Below are 27,060 nucleotides of genomic sequence, written 5' to 3'. Positions count from 1 at the left end.
CTCTATTGGCACTTGCATTTGTGTTTTGTGATTCATCACCACTCTGGAGTATTGCCTGTAAATTTGCAATATTTCACTGTTGATGTAGAGCCTTAGATTTACTTGCTCTGATGTTTTCACAGAGGAACAAGTTCTTCTCTGACTCTCTCCCATCCATCCTTGCCAGTTATGGCTATGTGTGCAAACCTCCTGTTTGCTCCTGGAGGAGCTGTGCTTGCACAGGTTTAGGGCACTCTTCACAAAGTCAGACTGAATGAGGTGAACTTGGGGGCAGAAGTTACCAGAGATGATCATCAGATGAGAAATAAATGTGCTTTAAAAGTCAGCTGAATTTCTCCACAGCAGGCTTATAGAGTAGGAGTGCTGAGACCAGGTTCTGACTCTGCAAGGGCCATGCTAGTGCCATATGGAGAAAGGATAGTGGAAGATGTTCATCTGCAGCCGTGGTGTGGGCTGTGAGGTTACAGAGTTTGGTCTTAAACATTACTTGCTGTCGTCCAGCAATGATGATGCTAGTGGATAAAGGAGGAGTGAGTGCACAGTGCATACTTGCATGGCTGACAATAATGTAGCTATAAAGGAGGACACCTGATATGGTGAAGGGAAGAGGTGAGCTCTGTCATTTGCCCTCAGAAATAGGTCCATGATGTTTTGTGACTTGTACAATGTGTTTGCCTCTCTCCCCTGCCTTTGGCTTCTGGCCATTAATAATACATTGTGTTTCAGTCTTGATGGCACAAGAGAGTTTTGGTATCAGTGAAATGAATACATTTCCCACTATGAATCTGGGAGCTGGCTGTGTCAGGCCAAGTACCAGAAGATAATAATATTAAGAAGCTGCCCGCCAAATTAGGGTATTACAGAAGGAGAGCATTGTGAGTAGGCGTCTGTCCAGCAATAACATGCTGCGCCCCAGGCTGATGACCTAAGGATGGATAGCAGGCAAGAACTGAACTGCCCCATGTGGAACTCCAAGAGGTGCTTACGATGCAGTACACTGAATAAAATTCAAGAGTGATTCCAGAAGAGAAAACAATTTTGCAGCTATAGAGATCAGATTAGGGGAATTTTTCCATATATTTTTCTACTTGGATGAACATTAAGTTGAAATTCAGTGTCTTCTCCCTCTGAAAAGCCTTCCTTTTTACCTACCTGATTACATGGGCAGTGACCCAAGAGGAGGAAATGCCTTATGACTTCCACCAGACGACTGGCCCTGTGGGAATGGAGCCCAGGCTTGAAATACCGGTGAAACGTCACTGCGATAAAATGCACAGATATGCAGAGAGCGCCAGAAAAATTAAGAAGTTAGAAAATGCTTAAGGGATTTGCATGATTCCTGACAAACAGTACTGACTTATAGGTGGAGATTGAATTAAATTCACACTTTGCTAAGAATCCTTATAGGCTATTGAAGCCCCAATGAAACTTAACAGAAAACATAAATGGTACACAGAGTACCTTGAGGATTTCATGCCCTGTGATGAACATGTGAATTTTTGTGGGTTAATGTTCACTCTCTTTCTGTTCAAATGCAGAGGAATGACTTGAGTGTTTCCACTCAAGGTGAGAGTACGGTGACTTACCTTATGCTCCACTCTGTCAGAGTTTAATGGTCCAGCCAGGCTGCGCAGAGATGCGCAGAGATGCGCAGATACTGACTAGCTGTCTCTTTCCTTTGGTTGCCATGTTTGCAAGCCTAGTGCCAACATGACAGGTATATATGATGTGTATTTTTGCTGCACATCCACCGCTCTAAAAATTTGTGCCTCTGTGATTAATGGGGGGAATGCTTTATTAATTGCCAGAGGCTTGAGAGAGAAAATATTTGTCCAGAGAGGAGAACTGAAGGAGCCAACAAAATAGGCTGACTGACAGTTATTTTCCCCAGAGTGCTTGGGATTGTTATGATGTCAGATCTGCATATTATTTATCATGCGTATTCTCATCTGTTGTAGGCAGACAACTCCCTTAGTATTAATGGGAGTTGTGCAATTACAAAGCTGAGAACATGTGTGCAGCAGGACTGGGGCACAATGGGACCGGCTGAGGATGCAGTGTCAGTCTCAGATTGGAATGTCTTTATTTTCCTTGGCTTGTCACGGCCTCATACTGGAGGCAGAAGAAGGTTGATATAAATCAGTGACTCACTCCTTTACTCTTTAGTGAAAATCCCCCTGAAGTCAACGGGAATAGGCCATCATTGTGTGAAACCCTGACTTGACTATTGTCCTCCTGTGTGCTCTTTGGGTCATGATACCTTTACTCAGACTGAGTAATGCCTTTCTCTTCAAACAATTATACGAAAATAGCTGGAGTATTTGAAGAGTGTAGTACTGTTTATACTGCCATGCAGACAGCCCAATCTGGACTCTTGCTCTTGTTAAAGATATTTATGTTGAGTTAATTTTCCCCCTACAGAGTTTAACTTCTCCTTTTTGTTTCGTTCTGTGAAGCCATAATTCAATACTTATGGCAACATAAAACCATATTAATTTCCAGCATAACCAGGCATAAATTCCATTGATTTCACTGCCTCATTTACCCAGGACTGTGTTTGGTCTGAGATCTGTTTTGCCTTGGAAATAATTGCAGAGCAATAAATTTAGGCTTATAACTCAGCTGTGCAATGAAAGGAAAGAATAGGGATTATAGCAAAACTCTATCTGAGCTAAATGCAGATAGCTTTGAAAATAAGTAAAATCTGTGATGAAGCCAGTGATCGGATTTTATATGCCTCAATCAGTTTTCATTTGAGTATCTGAAAACCTTTCCATGCATCAATTAAATAAGCCCTGCAGTGTCCCTGTAAAGGTAGATGGTATTAGAAAATACATTTTGCATTCCTTATTTGATCTTTACCTAGGCAAAAAGCACTGAGGTCTATTGAATTTTTTTTCCTGGAAAAAAGCTGTAAAGGATTTCAGGATTTTGTTCAAAGCAAGTGGAATGGCATTTCATTGGATGATCCGTGAGGAAGTTAATCCCATTATAAATACTCATGTTTGGGTATAGATTTGTGCTCACAACTTTCATCCTGCAGAAGATGCCAAGCTTTCTAGTGTGTGTGTCAAGCAACTGATGGGGGAACAAGTGTCCAGTGCAAGGGCACCAGTGTCACGGTGCTGCTGTTCCACTGAGAGATGTTAATGGGGGCTCTCAGGCACAAAGTGTTAGTGCATCAGTGCAAGGTGGGATGGGATGAAGTCCACGGTCACTTTATGTAGAGTTCAAAATTTGTTTCAGATTTCCTTAAGTTTGAGCCTGAGTATGACTTCATTGCGGTGTAGCTGTTGCATGCAAGTTTCTCTTTGTGTTTGCTGGTGGTTTAAAAAAAATTCTTGGCAGAAATCTCTCCACTGATGATGTTTTGTGTGTTGTTTTGTTGTACTCCACAGGGTATAAGGAAGCATGTGATTGTTTGTATGTTTCAAAGCATCAAATAACCAAATACAGTGCAATCTTAATGTTAGCAGTAGTTTAACAGTTTGGGGTTTAAAATCATGTAAAGGTTAAAATATAGAGTGTTCGCCTCAGTTTTTTATGTCAGTGTATACTGTAGCTGACCTCTCAAAATTCCTTCCAGTCTTTCCCTTCAGTTGAAGCCAAAATGAGGGTTTTTGTCTGACCACCCTTAAGATTTTTGACAGACGCTAGTTTCCTGTTTAGGGTGATGTTATCTTCATATGAGTTTCTGCACATGCTAAAGGCAAATATGGCAAATACGCTCTGAGATTATCTGCTCCTGAGCACTTTTTTAAGCTTTAAAAAGTGAGTGTGTATTTGTATGTTTTCAGGCTTGTTGAGCAGTCAACATTCATTAATAGTAGATGCCAGCTGCCAGATTTAGATCTGTATCTAGGCTTCAGCATTCAGATTACGGGAATACTCATGTCTGGGATTTTGATTCAGAGCAATGCCTCATTTAGAGAGAAACCCAGAAAAGTGTTGGATGCAATTCCTCTATACAGACTTAAAAAAAACCAAAAAACCCCAAACCCCAAAATACCACACAAAACCAACCAAACAAAAACCCCAGCAGTGGGTTTGGGTAATTTCTAGACTTGAGTATTTAATTGTAGGATGACAGATGTATGTTGTCTGCTTCTCAGAGTCATGTGTAGCCTTTGTGAAAAGGCAAAATATATGTGCAGGGCATAGGGAAAGGACACAGAGCCCTCTGTCTAAAAGACAGCGGGTAGAAAAACCTAAGAAAAGGTTATGAAGGATACTATTAAGATGGTACCTGGACACTTTCCCCAGTGACTCCACTCTCTGGCCCTCTTTAAAGAGCTAATTGCTTTTAGGTACAACGGTGGAGAAACTGAAGTCTGTGGTTTTGGGGCTGAGAACTGCAAAGGTTGTTACGTGTTTGATGGCTGATGCCTTTTCTTAATCATTTTTCCAAGAGGGGTCTGAGCTGGATTTGTGTATGTGGAATGCAAAGTTTGTGAGCTTGTTTTCCCTTCCCATCAGCTATTGTACAGGATGAGATGATTAGGCTTACTGCAACAGCAAAGGTACCTGGGAGGGCTGAAAAAATTGCTATAAATATTAAGTGGCTTGATGGGAATGCTGGATAATTTACATCCTACATGGAAGTAAAGCACAGTTAGAGAGAGCTCGGTTACAGAAAGCACTGTAAAATCCGTAGCTCAGATGTGCAAGAAAATTCCTGACAGTTTTGTTTTAGTTACCAGTAGTAATTTCTGAAAACTTTGCCTTTGACTTTATACATTCTCCAAGTACTTATATGGGGTATTAATATTGTTTTGTGACAAGGAAGAATGGAGTTCAGTTTGTTTTTTCTGTCTATACATTTTGACATTGCCAGAGAATGCCCAAGAATGAAAATAAGGGCAAAAATAGCAAGTACTGAAATAGAATGTGTTGGCACACGTGTGTATGTTGAAGATTGGATGACTTGCTGCTTGATGTCTCCAAGGATTCTGTCTTTTTTCCACTGTGTTAGATTTCCTAAGTTCTTAATAAACTGCATGCCTGATGATCTGTGTGTCCATCAGCTATCACATTAAATACAGTGGTACAGCCCATCCTCCACCTTCCACACAGTCTCTCGCAAAGCAGAACCTGACTTTGTTAACTGCCTAGGGATAATTCTAGAAGTTTGCAGGTGGTGCCCAGTTGGTGCTGGTGTTCATCAACATCCTTGTAGATACAGTGGGGGCTGTGGGTGTGCTGCGACCCAAGAGTCCCTGGGCAGCTGAGTTGCCTCTGAGACCTTGTAGCAAACCATTCAAGGTAGAGCCACCCGAGTGCCACTCCACAGGCTCCTGGATGGGCAGACGGGAAAGCTGTGTTCTTTCCCTCAGTTGTGTTAAGGTATGAGCAAGATGCAAGCCAGTAAATTGTAGTGCTATCTCTCTGTCGTCAGGGCAGCACAGGTCTTCATACCAGCTCTTAGTCATCAAATTTGACCCACAACCTATTGCAAAGCTGCTTGACTTACACAGAACCACAGAATGTCAGGGATTGGAAGGGACCTCAAAAGATCATCTAGTCCAATCCCCCTGCCAGAGCAGGAACCTAAATGAGATCACACAGGAAGGTGTCCAGGCGGGTTTTGAATGTCTCCAGAGAAGGAGACTCCACAACCTCCCTGGGCAGCCTGTTCCAGTGCTCTGTCACCCTCACTGTAAAGAAGTTCCTTCTCAAGTTTAAGCGGAACCTCCTGTGTTCCAACTCGCACCCACTGCCCCTTGTCCTACCATTGGGCATCACTGAGAAGAGCCTGGCTCCATCCTCGTGACCCCAGGATGCTGAATGCTTGCAGTGCTAATCTTATTTATACTAGTCCTCTTCTTCCCAAAGGCTGTAGCCTCACATTCTTTCTGAGTGCACTAGTTAGAAAAAGAAGGAAAACCCGAGCTACTGTTTTCCTCCTTGAATATAAAAGTTACCAGTGAAGTGCAGAAGTATCTCTTTCTATGTCTGTCAGGTAGTAGGGCAGCACATGTTTGAAATATGCTACATGCTTCTTTGCTTTCCTTTGTTGTGATTTTATTTCTCTTCTGCTTCATTTTTAAATGTCATGTTATAAAGAAATGCAGGCTTGCTTTCATGTTTGCATTGTCTTTCTTGAGAAATTCCAGTATCTGTTATTTGGATATGAGAAAGTTTTATCCATGAGCTCTTCAAACATCTCTGTGTTTTTGCAGATATCAATGAGTGTGAAATTGGAGCCCATAACTGCGATAGACACGCCATATGTACCAACACAGCAGGAAGTTTCAAATGTAGCTGCAGCCCTGGCTGGGTTGGAAATGGTATCAAGTGCACAGGTGAGGGTCATGTGCATGTGTATTTATTGGTAAGGTCAGACCAAAACTGGGTCCCAGCAATTCTGAAAAAAACAATACCACACCTATAAATTGAGAAGACAAATTATTATCAAACTTGTTAGGTCGATTTGATGTGATCTGTTGGAGGACAAATTCTCTGCCATGGTAACTGTGAAATCAACATTATCTCATGTTTGGTGTGTGAGATGGTGAGAACAGACTGGACCATGGAGAGAGATGCTGTGTCCTTGAGGGCAGCCAGTGGGAGGCAGTGAGAGGTCTCCTGGTGCTCCCAGCGAAAACAAGTTACAGATCTTTGTTTTGAGAATGCCTTGCAGCTTCCTTATCCACAGCTACCTTGTTGGACTTCTGTCCAGTGAGATGAACCCACATATGTGTGGGTTTTATTATGAAAGATTATTTAAAGTAGAGCTTCTGTGTGCCATATGCTATTTAAAGTTTGTATTCATGATGTGTTTTTTTTAACTAATGTTGCTTTTCTCTTTCTTTTCTTTTTCTTTTTTATTATTTTAAAGATCTGGATGAGTGCTCCAATGGAACTCACATGTGCAGCCCACATGCTGACTGCAAGAATACAATGGGCTCTTACCGCTGCCTGTGTAAAGAAGGTTATACCGGGGATGGCTTCACTTGTACAGGTGAGCTTTCTTAGGAAAGCATTGGATGACCTCCAGTGGTTCCTTGCAACTTAAGTGAGTCTACGATTCAATACACAAAAATAGCTTTTAAACATTTGAAACTATTCTCTAATATATCACATTTCATTATCTTCTACTTCACCTAAGCTGCCATAACTTGAAAGGAATACTATATATTATACCTAGTCTAAAGCAGTCACTTTTTTCACTTGATAAAATGCAAGGTTTCATTGCATTTCTTGGTGGAGTGGGTGGCAAACTTATTAAAACAATGCTTGGTCATATAATTTGGTTAGTTAGTAAACCAGTCCATTGGCTACCCACCTTAGTATTTGAATAACAGGGCACATGCATTAAAATTACTTCATAAAATTGCCTATAAATGTTTCTTGTCACAAGTGAGTGTGTGCTCTCTGCTCTCCTCACTGCATCGTCCTGAGAAATGGTGTCAGGACCCAGTGTTGAGTAGCTGCTTCTGAAACCCGATTTTATAAACTGTAAATATGATTATAAAGCATTGCTAGAGGATGTTTCCTTAGTCATCAGGAGCCCTGCTATTACACTAAGGGAGGGTATCAGTGTTGCTGATGATGCTACACAAAGGGTCACCCTATTTGGAATAAAGCCATGGGATAGACAGCTGGTGGGCCAGGATTTCAGCTCGTGCAAATCAGCAGCACTCTATCATCTACAGTAGGTTTATATAATAAAATTCACGTGCTCATTCTGGGTCTATATTTGACCCTGTGTACTGCCTCCAGTTGTTAACTGTAGTTACTTTGCGAGTCTGCACCTCTCTCTGATTTTCCTTTTGATTAGAAGCTGTATTTCCAACATGTAGGAAATATACCAGGCTGTTACAGGTAATAGCCTCTGCACATAACTAGACTGCAGTTTCTTCTGCAAGTGTTCAGAGCTCATTGAATAATTAAAATCATTGGAACACTGCATGCTTCAGCTGAAACAAATATTGGTGAGAAAACCATGTTTGCTGTAAACTTCCAATTTCTCTTCTTCTTACAGACCTCGATGAATGCTCAGAAAACTTGAATCTCTGTGAAAATGGGCAGTGCCTCAATGCCCCTGGAGGATATCGCTGTGAATGTGATATGGGATTTCTGCCAAGTCCAGATGGGAAAGCATGTGAAGGTAATTCTCTGTATGCTTTAAACACCATTGAACAAATTCTGCCTTAATAACATTTTATGTTTTAAAAATTTTACAATCAGTTGCAGTTGTGGTTGCATTGAGAACTACATGAAAATTGTCAATAGTAGTTGCTTTTTCTCAGTTTATACATTTATTATAGGCCTCTCTGTTTTCATCTGCCTGTTGTATATAGAGAGCACAGCTTTTTGGAGCCTATGTTACGATATATTATTTGTGGGTCTGATTGGTGATCAAAGCGACACTGTCAGCTGCCATTTCACCTTGGTCAGTTTGTATCCAGTTCTTAATTTTATTCATAACAGTTAAACAGAAGAAGTTGTTACTTTGCCTCCATGTATATGAAGCTGAAAAACAATGATTTGGTAGCTAATACAGTGAACATGCTTTGCGGGCTTCTGCAAGGTGCAGAATCAGAGTTTGAAGCCTTGCAGAAAGTTTATACAACCACTAAAAAAAAAATCCTGTATTTGTTCAGTTTTGAAAGTGAGTTGTCAGTTATCTGTTTACAACTCTTTCATAAGAGCTTTGAATTTGCAGATTCACAAATATCAAATAATAAAAATATTACCAGCATGATTAAGGTCATATATTTGATTGTAACTTTTGAAATCTTCAGCTGATATAATGCTAATCGGTTAAGTCAGTCAAGAAGAAGCAGCAGCCATATCATCTGACAGTCATAATTCATAGTAAAGGCTGTTTGGTGGATTTCATAAGTACATCACTATAAATAGGATTTTTTTTCCCCTGAAAAGTGTTCTGTGTATTTTTTTTTTTTAGTAATCTACCAAGAGAAATAATTCAAGAGTGAATTATTGTGTAAACTAAAACAATATTAGGTTTCATAATGTTTCATGAAACAATTTACTTTCAAACCTTTTAGCTAAGTTTAAATAACTTATATAGAGCCTCACTCCTGTTGCTAAAACAGACTTTCCTTGATGTCTCAGATGTGTACACTAAATGCAGTATTTTAAGGTCCTTTGTAAACACACACTTTTTTATTGTATCAAATTGATTGTTCTTCATGCAGTGCATACAACTTTGAGTAAATACTGAATCAGATGCAATTATTTGGACAAAAGACACAGAAGTGAGCTCAGCTTGCCAAACTTGAGATCTGTCAAATGCAGAAACCTGAAGATGAACATCAAGTTCACCTTTGGGTACAAGCTTTTCCTGTGCTGATGTCCAGCTTTCTGCAGATGGCTGCTGATTTAGAATGAACTTCATTTTTTAAATTGTATCTCCTGCCATGTTGAATTTTGCTACTTGTCAGATTAGCCCACTAATAAGCCCAGATTGTTTCTAGCATGGCTTCCAGTGACAATGGAAAGAGCCTTTTGCTTGAAAAGGGGGTTATGGATTAGGTTTCTTAAGCTCCAAACAGAAATCTTGCATCTTATTTTTTCTAGTCTTAAACAGTGTTGCAGGAGCAGTTGGCTTCCACATCCATTTTTCTGAACTTTTCTGCAGTTCTCTGTGTATATCTCATAAAGATAAGGAAATCTCATATTTTTCCCCTCCTGTTCCTCTATCAGATATTGATGAGTGCTCACTTCCTAACATCTGTGTCTATGGTACTTGTCATAACCTCCCTGGACTTTTCCGATGCGAGTGTGAAGTGGGCTACGAGTTGGACAGAAGTGGTGGTAACTGCACAGGTAAAGATAATTTTAAACAACGTGCTTTTTAATTTTCTGTTAGTGTCATGGTCAGCTCCTGAGGAAATGATTTTTAAAAGCTATACAGATCAGACTGGTTATAGGAAAATATAGACTTCCTTACTGTATAACACAGGGTTCTCCTCCTTGCCTTTTCTACACTCCTCTTTCCCCTTCTTTGTCAACTCTGATATCCCATCAGTTTAAGAGAAGAAGGGGAAAAACAGAGCAGAGAGAACCGTTCTGTCTGTCCACATCTCCCAGGCAGAGACATGTTGTGCTTTGTCATTTTATTCACAGTACTGGATGGTAAGCTATGACCTTGTCGTGTGTTTTTACCTTAAATATTTTTTTAGTATTTTATGGGAATTTTAGTTCATAGACTGGTTTTCCAGGAAAAACACTCTTTTTTTTTTTCCACCTGCCCATGAAACGTTGAATTCATTTCAGACTACTGTTCTTCTAAAATGTGTATGTATTTTTTAGAGCTTTCTGGAGATCAGTGTCTCATAACTAATGGATTTCTGGTGGTCAGCCTGTGATACCTGATATATTTGCTTACCACGTGCTGTTTTTTCTTGCAGATGTTAATGAATGTGCAGATCCCACAACCTGCATTAGTGGCACATGTATCAATACTGCTGGTAGTTACACCTGTGAGTGCCCTCCGGATTTTGAGCTGAATCCCACGCGAGTTGGATGTGTTGGTAAGGGACCACTCCTTATGTTATTTACAGCACAGAGGGGCTGCAAGGCTAACTGCTTAGGAATAGAGTCCCAGGTCATGGAAAAGGGCTGGAACAGGCTCTCCCAACTCCCACCTCACTGCCCCGGCTTAGAAGATGTAATAGTGTAGCAGGAGTATGTCCAGAGTGATGTAGTATGCCAGCAGTGCCCGGCTGCCAGAACCAACTCCTTGGAGCTTGTTACAGCTGTCCACAATTTACAGCAGGCATGAGACAATTTTAAATTTCAGCAGGCTCAAACCAGGATCCAGCTGGCCCCAGGATGGTAGGGGAATGAAGTTGCAGCATAAAGCCACCCATGCTCTTGGAGCATTGAGCGCAGCTTGGCTAGGTGCAGTTTCATGACCGATGGAAATGCTTTTGTGTTAGACTCCAACTGCTTAGTAATCCTCTGATCTTTTTTGGCTTTTGTTTGTTTAAGAGGGCATAGGGATACTCCTCAAATTCAAATGTATTTGAAATTCCTAACACTTAGTAGATGCTCTCATGCTTGTTAACCTCAAGTTAAGGAGAAAACAGTTGGTTTCTGGAACTGGAAGGATGTACAAATGAGGGTGAAAATATGAATCAAAATGAGAAAAGGACTGGCTGAACTGTCCCTGGTCATGCTGAATAAACTCCCTACTTTGTGAGAAGTCCAACAAAGCCAAGGGATGGGGCACCACCATCCTATCTAAGTGGAAAAAGCTGGACACTCCTGGACAACACAAGTTACTTTCATTAGCTGTCTATGAGAAATGAGAGCCATCTGATGGTATCCATCACCCTGAGAATGATGTGTTGTTTTCCTTTCTCATAAGATATGTTTGTCATTATGTGCATTCTGAATAGATACACGATCTGGCAACTGTTATCTGGACATTAAAACTCGTGGAGATAATGGTGGCACCTTCTGCAGCAATGAGATCGGAGTGGGTGTTTCTAAGGCCTCCTGTTGCTGCTCCCTGGGCAAAGCTTGGGGAGTTCCCTGTGAACATTGCCCACTTGTGAACACAAGTAAGTCAGCTTTCTTGGGTTAAACACAATACAATGTTTGTTGGATTTTTTTTTTTTTTTCTAATTTAGACTAGCAACACAAATACTGGTGTAATAATTTATTGTGTACATGCAGGGGACAGGTTTCCACCAGTCTTAACTAAAATCTTTACTAGTCTTTCAAAAAGATATTTAGTCAGAATATTATTATAACTTCTGAGCAAGTTTGCTGTTATACAAAAAACTACATTATAAAATGGAATAGCAGTTGATATTAGAGAGCAAAACCTAATGTTTACATCTGGTTACTTTGTCACTTTACGTTTAAATTACCCATAATAATCTGATTAATTTTCAAAAACAATCGTGCTGAAAACGTTTCTACTATTTTAGATTCATAAATCTATTTTGTTTTCAGCTGAATATAAGGTTCTTTGCCCTGGAGGGGAAGGGTTCCGACCAAACCCCATTACAGTTATATTAGAAGGTAATGTTTACATTTTCCTATATTTACACATCTAAAATTACAAAACACTTCAGTGAGTGTTGTTTTTCATGGAAAAGCATGAATGAAATGTTTGTGGTTTTGTTTGAACAGATATTGATGAATGTCAAGAACTACCGGGACTTTGCCAAGGAGGAAAATGTATTAACACATTTGGTAGCTTCCAGTGTCAATGTCCATCGGGATACTATCTGAATGAAGAGACTCGAGTGTGTGATGGTACGTAGCCTTCACTTGACTAGTCTTCTGCTTTTATTCTTAGAAAATGATGGCAGATCAATATGCAGAAGAATTAATCTGTCCTTGAAAAGGAACATAACCAGACCAAGCAGTGTAAAGCTTAAGGTTGGGAAAATTGGAACAACTTGAAGTCTTGCATTGAGAGAGAGAAAACTCCTTCTTGACCATGTTGAAATATGTGCGAATTTTTGTTTAAAATTATCAAATTTTAATCAAAACCAGAAAACCCAACATTTTTTCTTTAAGTAAAACATAATTTACTAACCAGCTATAAAAAAGAGCTGTTTGGTGATGGATAATGAATAAGCAGTCAGATAAAGAGCAAAATTGCCCCATGAGTCTGCTGGGCTGGTTACAGTGTGCTCATGCCTTTTTTCCACTGCTTATTTTCTCTCCTGCTGATCTCAATGTCCAATTGAAAATATTGTTTGTACTGCAAAACATTTTACTTCCCCTCATACAGTCACTAGTACATGTTCATCATATTGCATGCAACTGTCAGGATGTACTGGATATAAAACTTTAAGCAACCCATCAAAGTCCTTAAATTTCCCATTGCCCAGGCTGTCTTCAGCCTTCCAGACTGCTAATAATGTTAATATGGTGTCTATTATGTGCCGAACACTGCAGAAATACGAAAGTTTTAAGTCCTAAATTAAAGCTGAACCAAAGTGCTTCATCCATGCTGTGCTTACATACCTCAACAATCATTAAAGAGGAAACCTACCTCTATTTTTCGTTAGTGGCATGTCAAAAATACTTTAAAATAGTAAGGCTAGTGAGATGCTTTTGAACTTTTAGGAATTGAGGTGTTTTGGGGGTGGTGTTGTGTTTGGATTTGGTTGGGGTTGTTTTTAGGCAAAGGTTAAGTCTCTTGGTGAAGTAAACATGACATCTTGTGTTGGGAAAGTTGCTTGCTTTCCCCAGTCAAACAGACCTGAACCATCTAATCAGTCTGTTTTAGCATCATTAATTATTGAGATAGGCACTCCACAGGGAACTGCTTTGGTTCTTCTCCAGATCTGGGAATCCAGAATGGGTGAGATCCTCAAGTCCTGTTTTTGTGCAAGAGGTGCAAAAACCAAATTGCTGTCTCGGACCTGCCTGGACATATCAGAATTCCTGTCTTTTTGTCACAGCCAGGCTTTCCGTGGTCACATGTGCCACCACTTCCTTTTCTGTGTGGGCTTTGCTCCACCATGACCTTGCTCAGAGCCTCTTCAGCTCTTCTCCACCACTAACTTCCTATCTCAGGTGATACTGAGACACTTTCATTCTCAGAAACACAATGAGAAGGCTTCTGTGGCCACTCACTGCCTTTTTATTCTCTTCTAGATGTGAATGAATGTGATACACCTGGCATTTGTGGACCTGGCACATGTTACAACACTGTTGGGAACTACACCTGCATCTGTCCTCCTGATTACATGCAAGTCAATGGAGGAAACAACTGCATGGGTATGGGATGTTTTGTTTGGTTGTTTGTTTTTTAAAATTCATCTTAGTGCTTTGGGACGGGGCTTTACTAGGCACAATTCAGAACTGTTTCTCTATATTTACTTATACAAAAATTAACTAAATGAAAGATCAAACTTATTAAGTAAAGCAAAAAAGATCACTTTTAATACAGATCTTTCAGTATCTCATCAGAATTTCTCCTTTAATTTGGTATTTCCTGTGGTAACCTCTTCCAAGTTTCACTTCAACTTTAGAAGCTTCTACATGTGAAACACTACTAAAATTACTCAGAATTCGCAGAATGAAGTCACAAACTGTGTACAGTTCTTAAGTGGAACCATAAACAAGCTCATGTTTTTCAGGACTGGGCAAAAGGCCAGTAGTGAATCCTTTGATGACTCTGATCACTGTTACAGCCATGTTGGTTGCTCTTGAATACTTGTATTGCAAACACTTTTTCATACTTTTAGAGTAATCTTCCAGGGAGAAGCTGTTTTGTAGTATTCTACAGTGCATCTGTAGCATCTACTTGACAGGGATCTAAAAAGTACATATTTGAAGGAGCTATCTCTTAAACCCTTCAGGTAGATCATCTTCCATAAGAATTGCTGATGCATTGGCCTGGGTTTTTCTTCATTTTCACAGATATGAGAAGAAGTCTGTGTTACAGAAATTACTATGCTGACAATCAAACCTGTGATGGTGAGCTGCTCTTTAATATGACCAAGAAAATGTGCTGCTGTTCCTACAACATTGGACGTGCGTGGAATAAGCCTTGTGAACAGTGTCCTATCCCAAGCACTGGTATGTTTTTGCATTGCAAAGCTATTTGAAGGCTTTGGTAACATCATAACTACTATTGTGGGTGCAGCATTATTAGAGGTGCTGTGTCTTTGTCTGCTCTTGTGTGTCTAAAATGAAGTAATTAATTACTTTTTTGGCCTGGAGGTCGTCAGCCCTAGTAACAGTGGAGGCATATGTGGAGTGGTTTGTGTTCACACTGCTGGGCCATGCATCCTTTGTGACTGTTGCCCTGTCTGGGAGACTTCATGCTCTATATTGGTTCATCTGTCTCTCTGCAAATGCTTGTTGATCCAGTGTTGAGGCACTGACCAAGGTTTTATTGGCATTGCTCCGATAAATATGGTGCCTGCTGTGCTTTGCCTCAACTGCTGTTTGCCACAGAGGGCTTTTGTGGTAGCCATGGGTTTACGGAGGTACCTTGGTCTCCTCTGAGAATGATCTGTGTCAAGCAGCTACATGTAAGATGTAGGAATTTCTGGGCTAAGTGTATGGGCGTACAGGATGACTCCACACCGGGTAAGACTCTGCAGAGTTGAGCCCAGGATATCCCACTCTGATTTGAGGTTGTTTGCCTCAAGAGCAAACTTCCTAAACACTTACTAGAGTAACTTCCAACTTACAGCTCAGGTTTAAAAAGTCAAATCTGGACTTGTATGCAAAAACTGTAATGCACAGAGATAAGCATATGCAAGGCAAAATCAGCATGTGATCCCAAGCCCTCTACATCCTTTTATTTGCTAGTTTCAGTGGCCTTTGAATGAGAACCAAAGTGCATACTAAGCACATCACATGATGAGCCTCTGGGAAGGGTCTTCATACCTCTGTGTGCCCTGCAAGTGCTCAAAAAGTAGAAGAAGAATGGATGGGCAAAGGACGTGGTGAATTTTTGACTGTTGATTAATTCCAAGTACCGTGATCACTGCTTTGTTTTCCTCTTGCAGATGAATTCTCCACACTCTGTGGAAGTCAAAGGCCTGGCTTCTTCATTGATATTTATACAGGATTACCAGTTGGTGAGTTGTAATTTCTGTTTTGAACTAAATTCCATGCTACTTCTGCCCAGGGAAGAAGAAGAGGGGATTTTTCCCAATTATTTTTTTCATGGGAGGAAAAACGACTAAGCGGTGTAATGGAGTTCAGCGCTCCATTTAAGTCTGAGCCTGCAGACGTTCTGCCTAGCTCCTCCTAGCTGGCAGCAATGATAATTGCTGCTTGTAATCAAGGCAACATAGAGCTCCAAAGAAACTGTAATCAGGCCTATGTGTGCAGGGCACTGATACCGAGAATAAGGGGTCTGGGAGTAAGGCCGACCAGCATTTGGTCTGAGAGGAATGAAGAGTCTTTCCTTCAAACTAAAGCAGAGATTTAATCTGACATTTCACATCAGTCCCCCTGTGTATTGGTTTGACACAAAAATCCTTTTTTCTGCTCAGCTGGAATATTTCTCACATATGTTATTGTGTGTAACATTTGAATCGTGAGTAGCAAATGGCAAAACAAAAAGAGGGAGAGAATGAGGAATTCTAAGACAAGGAGTTGAGTAAATCCCTAATGGGACTCCCTTTTGGTTTTATTCACACAAGAATGCAAATAAGAAGCAGATAATGTGCCCTGTAACAAACAGAGGCAGCATATAAGCAGTAATCAGTTGCTTTAGCATTAAGCTATTGATGTGATGCAGTGTTCAGCTAGTTAGGGGGACATATTTCTGGTAAAATGGGGATTGTAATTTTTAAAGAGTTTACAGAAATTTACAGTATTTATTATTTAACAGGTCATTTTAGAAGCAAAGGTCCCCCTTCTAGCTATTAGCATTAGCCCAAATGGTTGCCGAGTCTGCCCAAGGTAACTGGGCCATTAATCAGTATCAGCAGGGAGTCCCTGGATGATGCTGACGTGCACAGGTAAAAGCTGCATCTGTAGCAGTTGACGTGCGTGCCAGGAGTGTTGCAGCCCGCTTTATCTGCCCTGCCACATCATAGAGCAATGTGCATTCAGGAGCCAACTGACACAGAAAGGTCATCCCACAGAGGCCACCAGTACATCCCAGTGCATGCAGCACTGGTGAGATTGAGGCATGCACAGCTTTACACTCTGTGAATCACAGGCTGTCCCTGCTGCTTCGGGGTGTGGGTAGGTCTCACTAGGTTGTAGCACTCAACCTGCTGCTTTTGCAGAGAAGTTGCTTATGTCTCTTACATCTGTAGGCACAGGGCGTGGGAACAAAGTAGCACCGAGCCTGCAGCGGTAGTACTCTATGTACCCCGTGATCTTTGGTTCCAATCCTCATGTGATGTTCTAAGGATATGCTTCTTTGGACTAAAGTTCTATGTATTTAGTCCAGATGGTTACTTCAGAGACAGAGGTAGTACTACTTCTACTCATCCCTTTTATAATCAGAGGACTCAGAATTACAGAATCTAATGTAGGAAATGAAGAGTTTGATCCAGCAGCAAAATGAAATTAAAACCAACCTATCTGATGGAAACTCAGGTTAGCTGACAATTTACCACCATGTTCTCTGTCTGGTGTACATCAGTGCATGTGGCAATTTTTACTAAAGGGAGATACTTCAGAGGAGTCTCTGAACTCTCTTGTGTTGTCACAATATTAAAGATACATAACTTAAGGACCCAGTAGACAAGATATATAATTATAATAGCAGCTGGGTTTTTTTTGCTGCCAGAATATGTTACTAGACCCAGGTGTATACAGAGCATTGTCAAACCCTGGCTGCCTGGCTTAATCAATCTAATTAATAGCATGTTGGCAGCACTTCAGATCTTACCTGGCATTGGCACTTTCAAACTATTAAATCAAAACATGAAAGTCTCTTCAGATTAACAAGGGTAAAACAGTGCAAAACTGATTCTGACAAGTGTTTGCATTCAGTCATGCTCTCCTGTATTAAACCAAGGACAGGTACATTCTCTCTGTTCGGCTTTTCCCAATAACTCTGCTGTAACACTCAGGAAGATGAGGAGGTTCATCAGGGCTGTGGGTGGGAGACATGAGAAAGGATATGTGCTATCCTCTGCCTGCCTATATGTCAGGATATATAATGGCTACAGTGAAGAGTCAGAACCTGAGGAGATAGGAAATATCTACATTTCCACAGTTTGGAATGACTCACTGTCTGTTGCAGTTGGGAACATTCTGATGCTCACATTATATGTTTGGTAATTCTCTGAAGAATAAATGCAGAAGGACAGATTCTGTAGCAGAAGATTCCATGAAGTGCTTCCATTAAGTTTACAACTATTTTAAAAAATTCCTTCTTGCAGATATTGATGAATGCAGAGAGATTCCTGGAGTGTGTGAAAATGGGATCTGTATAAACATGGTTGGCAGCTTCCGATGCGAGTGTCCTGTGGGTTTCTTCTACAACGACAAGCTACTGATCTGTGAAGGTAGAGTGCTGATCTCATTCAGAGAAATGGGATTTAACCAGCTGGCAATTCAGACACTGGCAAATCTGATACATTGCAAGTCATCCTTCAGGAAGGGAAAATACTGGTATCAATGTAATAAGTGTGTGTTACTTAAGACATTTTGAATTCTTTTGCATAGAAAATACCAGATTTTCTATCAGACATATTAAGGCCTTGAAGGAGCATGAGTCAGCAGTCATGTGAAGAAAGGTTTTTCAAATTTGACAGTAAAGCCAAGAAAAGAGTAGCAGTCTTGAGTCAGATCATGAGCACAATTTTTTTTTTATTCCAATTTTTTTTTTCCTAATGGAACAAAGATTTCTGTAAATAATATAAACTTGTGATTTTTTTTTTTCCAATTTAAACATTTCAATTGTACTAGTCAGTTTAATGGAGAAACTGGAGACAGCAGTATGAGTTAAACAGGAATTAATTTTTCAAATGGAGCGTGTGGGTTTGGGATCATTTCGGCGAGATACCTAAATGGGACCAAATATCTACTTTCATAAATATATTTATTTTTTCAGCATTAGAAAGAAATGCCTATACTTGGGTAAGGTTATACTCTTCACACTAAAAGCACAGTAGTTTTGATGTCTTTCTTGTGCCAGCTTACCATAACGATCAAATTCCCTTTTTGTGTTAACAGATATTGATGAATGCCAAAATGGGCCGGTGTGTCAGCAAAATGCAGAGTGTGTCAACACAGCTGGTAGCTACCGTTGTGACTGTAAACCTGGCTACAGGTTCACGTCAACTGGCCGCTGCACTGGTGAGTACTTCTGGCTTGTTTGTGTGAGGGTCTGCAAAAAGTAGTAGATTTTAAAAGAAGTCTAAAAAGGCCTATCTCCTCTTCAGAAAGATGGAGATTATCTGGCTCCAAGGACTGTCCTTTTAAAGCCTTTTAGGGCATCGCATAAACATTCTGGTAATTCCCAGAAGACTAATAGTCCCATCCCACAGAGTCATAAATGAAAGGTAATCACCTGAGTATGTGTTTGTCTTCCCACTGACCACAAACATTTAGCCCATGTCGTGTCTAGGGAGGGAAGACCAATTGATTTGCTACATTTTGGCTATTTTCTGACACTAAAAATTCAGTTGCTGTCCTGACAGGGGCCTCCTTCTGCATAAATTCTTTGATTTTCATTATAATTTGCTAGATGTGTTTTAGCAATTCATTTGCCACTTGTATTTTTACAAATAAATCACTGCTTGCTGGGGTCTCTGCTGATAAGGTGAACTTATCTGCTAGGCCATATACAATAACTAACTTAAAAAGCTTATTATTGAACTTCCTAACTTTTCTGTGGATTTAAACAGACTCTTGAACATTATTTTTAAATATTCACTGAGTGGGACTACAGTTCTTTAATCTACTTGTTCTTTCTTCTAATATCATAGCCCAGAGAGGCATTCATGTTATCTTGATCACTTGAAGAATTGCAAAGATTTTAAAGACTGCTGTGAGCCAAACAGCTGTAAATATTATATAGATTTCTGAACAAAATAATAATTACAAAGGAAACTGGTAACATTTTCCTTGGGTTTTTGCTTCTGAGTACTTGAGATTTAGGAAGTGTACTTTTCCCTGCAGTGCAGTTTTTCATTGTTTCATGTTAACCTGGTGGGAAAAGGGTGTAGGGGCAACCAGAACACTACTATGAGAACTAAAACTTTGTTTTGTTAAGCTATGCAGTGGCGCATGTAAATATTCAATATGTTCCTAATGTAATTGTTGTTGTTATGGGTTTGCTACAGCAGTACAGGAAGAGCCAGGGAGGGTTCTGATATGGGTTACAATACCCAACATAAATTGGCACAAACAGTAATACTTCCCTGTATTTTGCTCTTATTTTATATTTAGTGAAAATAAAGTTACACAATTAGAGTCAAAATAAAAGTGGTTGATAAAGTACTGGATCTATCAAAGGAAGGAAATTCCCAACCACTCTGCTGATAGCAAAGCTTGCTAAGCACCTTGCAGTATTGGATCAGTCATGCTACTGCATGGAAAATGATCACACCCCAATAGTTCATGTGCTATTGAATCAAAACTGATGTATCATGGCCACTAGTACTATGAGTACTCTATTTATTTTACTATCAAAATAGCATTCTTCTGGTTCTCTCTCTTGTGGTATAATAAAAAGTTTTTTATATAAACTAATTTTTGGCACTTAGGACAATTCTGCCTCACAATTTTTTTTAAATTTACAATGTTCTTTATTTACCCCAAAACAAGTTGCTTTTCCCTGGGACTTTAATTCACTATTCATTTGCTCAGAGAGCATCAGAGAGTCATAGTTTTTCTTTCATCTCTACTCTCCTGAGCTGAGAAGATTAGGACTTCTTAAGACAGCATGTTATCCAGCATTAGCTTCCTTTCTGCCTCCTTGAGACTCTAATTAGCAGCGGTATCATTAATACCATTGGTCCTCAGTGAACACCCATCTAAAGTTGCTAGTGGCCCCAGCTGATGTGCAGTAATCCTGGGAACAGGGCTTGTGGGGATTATCTGTGTGCCGAGTGTAAAGAAGCAGTAGAGGCAGGAAAACAAACTTTGGTACATGAAGTTCTTTGCAATTAGGAACAACTTGACTCTTAGTTTTGCAATGAACTGGGGACGGTTTGGTAAGAAACTGCATCTGCTTTGCTTAGATTGCATGTAAAAGAAAATTACTGAACACTAAAATCTAATCAATTCTAGTACAAGCTTATGGCAGCACCTTAGTTCTCATATTTTGGAGCTGCAGCAGGCAGAACACCAGGAAGCATATTGAATCAAACCGGCTCTTGGTGATGAGGTCAACAGAAAGACCTCATTTGATTCATATTTCTGATTTGTTATGGAAAAAAAAAAGTGCTGAACAGCAAACATTTTGTTCTTTGGCATTTTGTTTCACTTACTATTGATAAAATCCCCGATTCTGCCTGAAAGCATGCATAGTGAGTAGCAGGAAGCTGCTGAACTAGTGTAATAAATGCCCTGCTATTGTAAGGCAGTATATCACGTGCTGGCAGGATAGCTTTCCCCATCTCTGTCTGCAGAATCATGCAGTTGATCATCCAGTGTTCGCTGCTGTTGGCAAAATGTTTTCTAATTCCATATAGCAGTAACTTTTCTTGCTGTTTGAGCTTTGTCCCATTTACAGGATCATCACATTGCATGAGGCATGGATGCTTCAACACATATGCATACATGTACCCATTTTATCTCTGTACAATGGTGGATAAATCTAGTAAGCTTAGTGAGAAAAGTGTGGGATTCATCTCCCTTTCTGTTTGGTATGACTTCTGTGAGCTAATCAAGCAATTTGTGCTATAATAAAATGTAGCTAAAAGCAAGTACTTACTTTGATGAGGATACAAACTATGATTCCCATGTGGCTTTCATATCTGCTGCATAGTCAATGTAGAGCACCGAGAAATCTCCCCATACAATTTCATGTCATTAATTCTGCTTTTCAAAGCCCTGGTGATATGCTTTCCCTCCAGCAAGGATTTGTGTTTGGTAAATCTAATTTCTACGCTGAATTTTTTTCAGCATACATTATGTTGGAAAATGTAATTTACAAGCAAATAGCTCCCTTTCTGAGATTTACTTAGTGATACTTTTGTCATTAATAAAATTTTTAAAAACTATTTTAAGTTAGGATTCTATCATGGTTGCTGCTAAGGCATCTTTCCAGCCCTCTAGTTCAGAGGCCTTAACTTTCAGTGTGCTCCTTTGTTTTCAGATCGGAATGAATGTCAAGAAATTCCCAATATCTGCAGCCATGGGCAGTGTATTGACACTGTTGGAAGTTTCTACTGCATTTGTCACAATGGATTCAAGACCAATGATGACAGAACAATGTGTATAGGCAAGTATATCAAATTAAGCTGTACTTAGGCTTCCATTAAGGTAGTTATTAAGTCTATCCTCTCTGTCATAAGAGGTTACATTACAAGAACTGAGATTGTGAGCCATTTACCACCAGGCAAAGGTGCAAAAACACCATAGCTGGCAATTAGAGATGATAGGAAGCCGACCATGAATAAAGAACATCTCATTACAGTAGAGCGAATCTTTAAAAATACAGATCCTGTCTAATGAACTGGTAATACTTTCATTTTTCAGGAAAATGTTCCATTCTTCTTAGAATTTTCTGAAGCATTTAGTCTCATTTATTCCTTTAGGCAAGAAATTTAGTAGATGAATATTGCAATGCAGCAATTGTATACTGCCTGCTTGTTAATAGAGTAAATGGAGGGTAGATTTCTTGCCAGAAAAGTGCCCTTTTCTGAAACAGAGTAATCTTCATAAAGAAGGAAATTCTGTATTTAACCTCTTCACAGCTGTTAGTGTAGTGTCTGTTGTCTAGGCAAGACAAGGAGATTTCAGACAACTTATGATTAAGGATATCTTAGAATTCCTTTGGGAAGGGTGAGATAGCCACAGTGAGATAAATGATTGTTGGACCTTTGATTATTTTTGTAGACATTAACATCGAGTGTATAAACCTGTGTAAAATCTTTTTGGGTAATATGAGAGTCTTTTTTCCCTTCTATTCACTTGTGTTGGCAGCAGATTATTTCTCTTGCCTGTGGGATAGCCACAGGTTTTCCTTTCCCCATCAGTGATTAAAATTCTTGCTGGTTTTTTTTTTTCTCCTTTATAGATATTAATGAGTGTGAAAGAGACGCCTGTGGCAATGGAACCTGCAGAAACACAATTGGCTCTTTCAACTGCCGCTGCAATTTGGGGTTCATCCTCTCACACAACAATGATTGCATAGGTAAGGAGTGCTGAGACCAGTTACGTGTTTCCAAGACTTTCTCTTCCTAATTCAAGTGCCATTAGTACCATCTTCTCTATTAAGTTAGAATTGCACCATGCATGTCTGCGTGATTAAAGACAAAAGCTGATTTCTTCAGTCTGAAAAGGCCTCTTTGATCATGCACTCCTCTTTTCTATAGGCATTTAAATGTTTGCATGTGATATATGCCATTCCTTTTTTTACTCTTGCTTTGACAATTTTACAACATAGACCAATACTGGCATTTTCCCCTCACTTGCTTTTGAAATGGGATTATTTATGTACTACCCATTGCTGTGCTGATATAGTGGAAACAGAAATCTCACCTACCTAATTTCACTTATTGCAGGTGTTTGTTACATCTCTCTCAATGTTATTTTTCTTAGATGTGGACGAGTGCGCAAGTGGAAACGGAATGCTCTGCAGGAACGGCCAGTGTGTGAACACGATCGGGTCCTTCCAGTGTCTTTGCAATGATGGCTATGAGGTGGCTCTGGATGGAAGGACTTGTGTTGGTGAGTGCTTTCTTTCAGGGTACAAAAAAAGTGCAGCAAACCTTCAGGAGATACTCTTAGTAAAACTGTAGAAGAGGTCAGAGAGAACTGTCACACTGTCATCTTTGTACCTAGCAGAAGAAAACAATGACGAGAGGAGAACAGGAGGACCTCTTTTCCTGCTCCTGGGAATTTCCACCGTCAGTTTGATGGAATAAAAATTAAAGCAGCCCCAGCCACAGATTTATTGATATAACAGCAATTATCTCAAATAAATTTTCTTTCTTTTCTTTTAGATGTCAATGAGTGTGCACTGGAGCCGGGAAAATGCTCACCAGGCACATGTCAGAACTTGGATGGGTCATTCAGATGTATCTGTCCTCCTGGATATGTCCTGCAGAATGACAAATGTGAAGGTGTGTATAGAACAATCCTTCTTCTGTCCCATTTCCTAGCTACACACAGTCGTTACCACTTCCCTCTGCATCTAAACATGAGTAATGTTTAGTCTTTTGTGGCAGTGTGCAGTCCTGAACTGTAGCCACTAGTAAGTCACGCACTTGCCAAAAAAAAGTCTCAACAACTTTTGTTTGAACCAGAACTACCTGATCTGATCCCAAGAAAAATCTAGTCCCAGATTGTATAGCTGATGCTGTATTGCTGAGGTTTGCCCACTGCATGAAGATTTAAAAACTAACCCTAGATTTTGCACCAGGATTTCTTGGTCCTCTGTCTGTTCCTTTTTGTTTGACCTTTTTGTTTTTCAAATCTGTTAGATAGCAGTGATGATGTAAGGTTGCGTTTTATGTAGTACAGCTGCCAGTTTTCATTTCTCATATCTTTAATTACTTTTCTTATAGACATTGATGAGTGTGTGGAACAACCAGAAATTTGTGCCCTGGGCACATGCAGCAACACTCCAGGCAGTTTCAAATGTCTCTGTCCAGAAGGCTTTGTGTTGTCTTCCACGGGAAGGCGATGCCAAGGTAAGTTCTTTCCCATTTTCTGTCAGTTCAGAATTTCTTTGCTGTTTTATAAAAGCCTTATTAGCTGCCTGTTTCTAATATAATGAGGAGACTCTGGACTCAAACATGTTTTTCACAAGGAAAACATGATAATTCTGTAGTTGGGGCCAGTTTCTGTCTTGCCCTAACATCTGTTTATCATTAGAGAGAACACTGCAATAAAAGGGGCAAAGATAATGTCAAATGCACTAGGTTAAGTGAAGAAATTATATTGCCCTGCAGCCCTTTCTTGCACCCCTAGAAAAAACTTTGAGGCTACCTGGAATCTGTATAGACTGTGACATGTCTCACATGGAGATGGAGCACAAACACAGACAGGAGACTACTTCAATGCACCGCTAAAGGCAGCATTTCCAGGAATAAGGCTGTTCTTAGCACTTATCAAATTCTCCATAACACTTTTATGCTGTTCCTCTCCACAAATGTGTGGGTGGAAAAAAGACCAATGGAAAAAATTTGCAAACAGTGTTGTGTGGACAATAAGCACCCATCTGCTTAGAAAAGTCTGAAGAGACTTTTGGCTTCAAGATTACCACATACACTGGTTCAGAGCCTAAGCATGGGCACAAAGACAGAGATCAGATGCTGAAAGCTGAACATCTAGTAATGAAAAGCCACAGGTTAGTTTATTTTGTGGATAAAGAAGCAGCACAGCAAATTAGGGAGTGAGTTATTTTAAAGACTTTGGAAATTACTAAATAGATACATCATTTAATGTACTATACACAGTGTGCACAGTGGGAACCACTGATGAGTAAGACCTTTATAAGGACCTCTGTAGTTATGCTTGGCACAGAATGGTGATGCTTGTTGACACCATAGTGAGTTCTTCACTTCACAGTGGGCTAAATGAAACTGTGGTTTTGGTAAAAATTAATCCAACCTGTGGTAAACGTTCATCCAAGTCTCCAAACCACCATGCAGTTTGACAGTTAGTTCACTCAACTTCAAGAAAACAGCATAGCTGTTTAAGCTGTACTTTTGTAGTTTGTATAAATGAGGTTTCTTCAGCCTAAGGGTGTTGTTCTCTTCAGGTAAGGAAAAAAATAACAAAAAAACCCCAAGAAACAAAATAATTAAAAAAGAGTGCGACCTTATCTCCTCCTTTATGAAGACAGACCACTGTTTCACATATAGCATGAGAGGAAAATGCATACTTGTGTGTATGAAGTTTAAGTGGGCTTCTTCCCATTATCCCCTGGAGAAGACTGAATTTTTTTTTTCAGGTATCTCAGGCCAAACAAATTTTTGTTTAAAATTTCCCATTACCTAGGACTTCATAAAATCTGGACGTTGCCCAGCATCGATGCTGCAGCCGGAAAACTGGATGAGCAGCTGCTTCCACAATTGCCCTGTTGCTGTCCCCCTTCCAACACAGGGAGCTGCCAGCTCTCTGCTTGCTGGATGCTTGTGGTCTGTGATCTCAACTCTACTCCAGCATCCTGGTTACCCAGCTTGAGGGAGTCAAACGTAGTGCCACTGGGCCAGTTCTCTTTGTGTGTATCTCAGGGAAAAATGAAGGAGAAAAGCGCTATTGAAAATTGTCTCTCATTTTAACACTATACAGAATTATCATTGCAAGTTGATTCAAATGTCTTGACTCAAGTGATTCTTACTAGTAATGAAATATAAATAAATTAAGACAATATTCAGTTTTTCCAAAGAGGAGTGAGGATAAGAGAGGAGCACAGCCCTTCCATCTCTGTTGGACAAAAGAGAAAAAACCCTCCTTGTACATGACTCAGGACAGTCTATCCCAAATTTTTCCTTTGCTGGGGTAGGGGGCTCCCTTCCCTGTTCAGATCTTCCCCAGTCAGAGACAATAATGGTCCTTCATGACAGATGGAAGTTGGGTGTTTTGTTGGGGAAGCCTCCTGTAATTTTACAATTAACATCTCTAAGTGAAAGCTATGCCAAAGTCACCCTAACTGCTCATAACAAGTTTTTTCTCTATGCAGATCTGAGAGTAAGTTACTGCTTTACCAAATTTGAAGATGGAAAATGTTCTGTACCGAAGTCTCGAAACCACTCCAAACAAGAGTGTTGCTGTGCCTTGAAGGGACAGGGATGGGGAGATCCCTGTGAACTCTGCCCAGAGGAAGCAGATGGTGTGTTATTGACTAATTGTCTTACTGTCATGACTCTCAGAACTGAAAAAGTTTGGGATTCTTATAAGAAAAAATTAGGAAAAATAATTTTCCAGAGGCGTTTAACCATAACAATTGTCTTTGCTCCCTGTAAAGTAGATGCCATTGCAGTCTCAAAAAACATATTCCTTGCATAGTTCAATCTCAAGCGTATTCCTTGTTTGCTTTTAGGTTTGTTAGTATGATTAGGTGCTGAGTATTTTGGTCTGGAGGTGTCACATACAAAAACTGGAAAGTAATAAGTGGGTCCTTGATAGACTCTGAGTGGAAATACCCGCAAGACACAAATGGAATTCATCTAATTGTACACAAGTATAGGAATGGGCACTATAAACATGAAATAAAATTTTAAAAAAAATCCAAAACCAACCGAACAAGCATAAAAAGCCAGTCAAACTAGATCCATATCTGAATCACTCTGTTGCATTTTGTGACTACATTTTGTTATTAAAAAAATCTAAATTTGCAATCTTGTCAGTATGAATGACTTGCAAAAATAGCAGGGGATGACAAAACACAGGCCTTGATGAAGGAAAACCTGGACTGTTGCTAAAGAAACACTTTCTTTTGTTAGTGTCCTTTGTAAGGCTGAGTAACTGGGCATCAAGCAAGTCAACAGGCCTTTGTACCGTCATGGT

General features: G+C 39.9%; 1 protein-coding gene across 1 annotated transcript in view; it reads left to right on the top strand.

Moving 5' to 3' along the window:
* Positions 1 to 27,060, top strand: part of LOC104523486 (fibrillin-1) — a gene marked incomplete at both ends in the record, with an annotated part of 135,549 nt that overhangs the window by 94,093 nt on the left and 14,396 nt on the right. The window contains 19 exons of the mRNA XM_010166082.2: positions 6,180 to 6,302; positions 6,839 to 6,961; positions 7,985 to 8,110; positions 9,673 to 9,795; positions 10,380 to 10,502; positions 11,373 to 11,537; positions 11,935 to 12,003; positions 12,115 to 12,240; positions 13,597 to 13,719; positions 14,365 to 14,523; positions 15,465 to 15,536; positions 17,808 to 17,933; positions 18,604 to 18,726; positions 21,695 to 21,820; positions 22,619 to 22,735; positions 23,143 to 23,271; positions 23,547 to 23,666; positions 24,111 to 24,236; positions 26,234 to 26,383. Of these exons, the coding sequence (XP_010164384.2) occupies positions 6,180 to 6,302; positions 6,839 to 6,961; positions 7,985 to 8,110; positions 9,673 to 9,795; positions 10,380 to 10,502; positions 11,373 to 11,537; positions 11,935 to 12,003; positions 12,115 to 12,240; positions 13,597 to 13,719; positions 14,365 to 14,523; positions 15,465 to 15,536; positions 17,808 to 17,933; positions 18,604 to 18,726; positions 21,695 to 21,820; positions 22,619 to 22,735; positions 23,143 to 23,271; positions 23,547 to 23,666; positions 24,111 to 24,236; positions 26,234 to 26,383 (2,349 nt within the window). The remainder of the gene's footprint in view (positions 1 to 6,179; positions 6,303 to 6,838; positions 6,962 to 7,984; positions 8,111 to 9,672; positions 9,796 to 10,379; positions 10,503 to 11,372; positions 11,538 to 11,934; positions 12,004 to 12,114; positions 12,241 to 13,596; positions 13,720 to 14,364; positions 14,524 to 15,464; positions 15,537 to 17,807; positions 17,934 to 18,603; positions 18,727 to 21,694; positions 21,821 to 22,618; positions 22,736 to 23,142; positions 23,272 to 23,546; positions 23,667 to 24,110; positions 24,237 to 26,233; positions 26,384 to 27,060) is intronic.

Source organism: Antrostomus carolinensis, unplaced genomic scaffold (assembly GCF_000700745.2).
Source record: "Antrostomus carolinensis isolate BGI_N321 unplaced genomic scaffold, ASM70074v2 scaffold31554, whole genome shotgun sequence".
Lineage (NCBI taxonomy): Eukaryota > Metazoa > Chordata > Aves > Caprimulgiformes > Caprimulgidae > Antrostomus > Antrostomus carolinensis.
Note: the sequence above shows the minus strand (reverse complement) of the source record. Positions and strands in the feature narration are given on the sequence as shown.